The following is a 5,000-nucleotide window of genomic DNA, read 5'->3' on the forward strand; positions in this document are numbered from 1 at the left end:
TTTCTACTTCCTGTGTGTAGAATGTCTTGACAGAGATAGACAGTCTCCTGTCTCAAGGTATCCTAAGCAACAGCCGGGTGGTGAGTGGGTTGCTAGGCGTCGTGGAGGACACCTTGATGCTCATCGGGCCACAGCTCAGAGACACCCACACCACCATGGAAACAGACCACACAGGTAACACACACACATACACATGAACACATACACATGAACTTCCACACACAAACACACACATGCACACACATACACATCCTCCTTCACCTTTCTCCTTGTCCTTGTACACAGCTACTGAGCTTGCAGTGAGGAGGGGACAGACTCCGCCCATTGGGCCAATCAGCCTGGCCAATGACAACGTGCGACTGGACACCAGCTGGGAGACAGCCACTGGCAACGGGACGTACCCAGGTAGGCTACTCATCCTCATCATCATCATCATCATCATGACCATCATATCTATAACTAAGTACTGTATCTTTTAGTACCAGTAACTTTCCAAAAATTCCCAGGTTGCCTAGAAATCCTGGATTCAGCATTTCCTGCTTATTCATATCAAATAAAGGAAAATTGTATTTGTCTCAGGAATCAAAATGCTTACAAGCCCTTAACCAACAGTACAGTTTTAAGAAAAAGAAGTGTGAAGAAAAAAATAGATAAGTAAATAACAGTAGCGATGCTATATACAGGGTATTACGGTACAGAGTCAATGTGGAGGCTATATACAGGGTATTACGGTACAGAGTCAATGTGGAGGCTATATACAGGTGGTACCGGTACAGAGTCAATGTGGAGGCTATATACAGGGTATTACGGTACAGAGTCAATGTGGAGGCTATATACAGGGTATTACGGTACAGAGTCAATGTGGAGGCTATATACAGGGTATTACGGTACAGAGTCAATGTGGAGGCTATATACAGGGTATTACGGTACAGAGTCAATGTGGAGGCTATATACAGGGTATTACGGTACAGAGTCAATGTGGAGGCTATATACAGCTGGTACCGGTACAGAGTCAATGTGGAGGCTATATACAGGGTATTACGGTACAGAGTCAATGTGGAGGCTATATACAGGGTATTACGGTACAGAGTCAATGTGGAGGCTATATACAGGGTATTACGGTACAGAGTCAATGTGGAGGCTATATACAGGGTATTACGGTGCAGAGTCAATGTGGAGGTTATATACAGGTGGTATCGGTGCAGAGTCAATGTGGAGGCTATATACAGGGGGTACCGGTGCAGAGTCAATGTGGAGGCTATATACAGGGGGTACCGGTACAGAGTCAATGTGGAGGCTATATACAGGTGGTACCGGTACAGAGTCAATGTGGAGGCTATATACAGGGGGTACCGGTACAGAGTCAATGTGGAGGCTATATACAGGGGTACCGGTACAGAGTCAATGTGGAGGCTATATACAGGGGGTACTGGTACTGGGTCAATGTGGAGGCTATATACAGGGGGTACTGGTACTGAGTCAATGTGGAGGCTATATACAGGGGGTACCGGTACAGAGTCAATGTGGAGGCTATATACAGGGGTACCGGTACAGAGTCAATGTGGAGGCTATATACAGGGGGTACTGGTACAGAGTCAATGTGGAGGCTATATACAGGGGTTACCGGTACAGAGTCAATGTGGAGGCTATATACAGCTGGTACCGGTACAGAGTCAATGTGGAGGCTATATACAGGTGGTACCGGTACAGAGTCAATGTGGAGGTTATATACAGCTGGTACCGGTACAGAGTCAATGTGGAGGCTATATACAGGGGTACCGGTACAGAGTCAATGTGGAGGCTATATACAGGGGGTACTGGTACAGAGTCAATGTGGAGGCTATATACAGGGGTTACCGGTACAGAGTCAATGTGGAGGCTATATACAGCTGGTACCGGTACAGAGTCAATGTGGAGGCTATATACAGGTGGTACCGGTACAGAGTCAATGTGGAGGTTATATACAGCTGGTACCGGTACAGAGTCAATGTGGAGGCTATATACAGGTGGTACCGGTGCAGAGTCAATGTGGAGGTTATATACAGGTGGTACCAGTACAGAGTCAATGTGGAGGCTATATACAGGTGGTACCGGTACAGAGTCAATGTGGAGGCTATATACAGGTGGTACCGGTACAGAGTCAATGTGGAGGTTATATACAGCTGGTACCGGTACAGAGTCAATGTGGAGACTATATACAGGTGGTACCGGTACAGAGTCAATGTGGAGGCTATATACAGGGGGTACCGGTACAGAGTCAATGTGGAGGCTATATACAGGTGGTACCGGTACAGAGTCAATGTGGAGGCTATATACAGGGGGTACCGGTACAGAGTCAATGTGGAGACTATATACAGGTGGTACCAGTACTGAGTCAATGTGGAGGCTATATACAGGTGGTACCAGTACAGAGTCAATGTGGAGGCTATATACAGGTGGTACCGGTACAGAGTCAATGTGGAGACTATATACAGGTGGTACCGGTACAGAGTCAATGTGGAGGCTATATACAGGGGGTACCGGTACAGAGTCAATTTGGAGGTTATATAGAGGTGGTACCAGTACAGAGTCAATGTGGAGGCTATATACAGGGGGTACCGGTACAGAGTCAATTTGGAGGTTATATAGAGGTGGTCCCGGTACAGAGTCAATGTGGAGGCTATATACAGGGGGTACCGGTACAGAGTCAATGTGGAGGCTATATACAGGTGGTACCAGTACAGAGTCAATGTGGAGACTATATACAGGTGGTACCGGTACAGAGTCAATGTGGAGGGTATATACAGGTGGTACCAGTACAGAGTAAATGTGGAGGCTATATACAGGTGGTACCAGTACAGAGTCAATGTGGAGGCTATATACAGGGGGTACCGGTACCGAGTCAATGTGGAGGCTATATACAGGTGGTACCGGTACAGAGTCAATGTGGAGGTTATATACAGGGGGTACCGGTACAGAGTCAATGTGGAGGCTATATACAGGGTATTACGGTACAGAGTCAATGTGGAGGCTATATACAGGGTATTACGGTACAGAGTCAATGTGGAGGCTATATACAAGGTATTACGGTACAGAGTCAATTTGGAGGCTATATACAGGGTATTACGGTACAGAGTCAATGTGGAGGTTATATACAGGGGGTACCGGTACCGAGTCAATGTGGAGGCTATATACAGGTGGTACCGGTACAGAGTCAATGTGGAGGCTATATACAGGGGGTACCGGTACCGAGTCAATGTGGAGGCTATATACAGGTGGTACCGGTACAGAGTCAATGTGGAGGTTATATACAGGGGGTACCGGTACAGAGTCAATGTGGAGGCTATATACAGGGTATTACGGTACAGAGTCAATGTGGAGGCTATATACAGGGTATTACGGTACAGAGTCAATGTGGAGGCTATATACAGGGTGTTACGGTACAGAGTCAATGTGGAGGCTATATACAGGTGGTACCGGTACAGAGTCAATGTGGAGGCTATATACAGGAGGTACCAGTACAGAGTCAATGTGGAGGCTATATACAGGTGGTACCAGTACAGAGTCAATGTGGAGGCTATATACAGGGGGTACCGGTACAGAGTCAATGTGGAGACTATATACAGGGGGTACCAGTACAGAGTCAATGTGGAGGCTATATACAGGGGTACTGGTACAGAGTCAATGTGGAGGCTATATACAGGTGGTACCAGTACAGAGTCAATGTGGAGACTATATACAGGGGGTACCAGTACAGAGTCAATGTGGAGGCTATATACAGGGGGTACCAGTACAGAGTCAATGTGGAGGTTATATACAGGTGGTACCGGTACAGAGTCAATGTGGAGGCTGTATACAGGTGGCTACCGGTACAGAGTCAATGTGGAGGCTATATACAGGAGGTACCGGTACAGAGTCAATGTGGAGGCTATATACAGGAAGTACCGGTACAGAGTCAATGTGGAGGGTATATACAGGTGGTACCGGTACAGAGTCAATGTGGAGGCTATATACAGGTGGCTACCGGTACAGAGTCAATGTGTGGGGGTCACCGGTTAGTCGAGGTAATTGAGGTAATATGTACATGTAGGTAGTAAGGTAATGTGACAATGCAAAGATAATAACTAGAGAGTAGCAGCAGCGTAAAATAGGGGGTGGGAGGGGGAGGGAACAATGCAAATATTCTGGGTAGCCATTTGATTAGATGTTCTTGGACCTAGACTTGGTGCTCCGGTACTGCTTGCTGTTCGGTAAGCAGAGAGAACAGTCTGTGACAAGAGTGACTGGAGTCTTTGACAATTTTTAGGGCCTTTCTCTGACACCGCCTGGAAAATAGGTTCTGGATGGCAAGAAGCTTGGCCCCAGTGATGTACTGGGCCATACGCACTACCCTCTGTAGTGTCTTGTGGTCGGAGGCCTAGCAGTTGCCATAGCAGGCAGTGATGCAACCATACTCTCGATCGTGCAGCTGTATAACATTTTGAGGATCTGAGGACCCATGACAAAATCTTTTCAGTCTCCTGAGAGGGAACTTGAAGCTCTCAACCTGCCCCACTACAGCCCTGTCGATGAGAATGGGGGCGTGCTCGGGCCTCCTTTTCCTGTAGTCCACAATCATCTCCTTTGTCTTGATTATGTTGAGGGAGAGGTTGTTATCCTGGCACCACACGGCCAAGTATCTGACCTCCACCTATAGGATATCTCATCGTTGTCGGTAATCAGGCCTACCACTATTCTGTCGTCGGCAAACTTAATGATGTTGTTGGAGTCGTGCTTGGCCATGAGTCATGGGTGAACAGGGAGTACAGGAGGGGGCTGATCACGCACCCCTGAGGGGCCCCCGTGTTGCGGATCACCTGGGTGCGGCCCTTCAGGAAGTCCAGGTTCCAGTTGCAGAGGGAGGTGTTTAGTCCCAGAGTCCTTAGCTTAGTGAAGAGCTTTGAGAACACTATGGTGTTGAATTCTGAGTTGTAAGGAATAAGGAATAGCATTCTCACATAGGTGTTCCTTTTATCAAGGTG

The 5,000-nt window shown here is 47.5% G+C and overlaps 2 protein-coding genes across 3 annotated transcripts in view; both read left to right on the plus strand.

The window, feature by feature from the left end:
* Positions 1 to 5,000, plus strand: part of LOC110519495 (adhesion G protein-coupled receptor E5) — a 237,587-nt gene that overhangs the window by 18,961 nt on the left and 213,626 nt on the right. The window lies entirely within an intron of this gene.
* The window catches only part of LOC110512654 (adhesion G protein-coupled receptor E5), a 27,362-nt gene that overhangs the window by 5,654 nt on the left and 16,708 nt on the right, over positions 1 to 5,000 (plus strand). For both annotated transcript variants that reach the window (XR_016485632.1, XM_090195164.1), the window contains exons 3-4: positions 21 to 174; positions 286 to 405. Coding sequence is in view for 1 of the 2 variants with exons in the window: in XM_090195164.1 (XP_090051290.1) it covers positions 21 to 174; positions 286 to 405 (274 nt within the window). In the remaining variant the exon portion in view is untranslated. The remainder of the gene's footprint in view (positions 1 to 20; positions 175 to 285; positions 406 to 5,000) is intronic.

Source organism: Oncorhynchus mykiss, chromosome 13 (assembly GCF_057628025.1).
Source record: "Oncorhynchus mykiss isolate SJ-2025 chromosome 13, ASM5762802v1, whole genome shotgun sequence".
Lineage (NCBI taxonomy): Eukaryota > Metazoa > Chordata > Actinopteri > Salmoniformes > Salmonidae > Oncorhynchus > Oncorhynchus mykiss.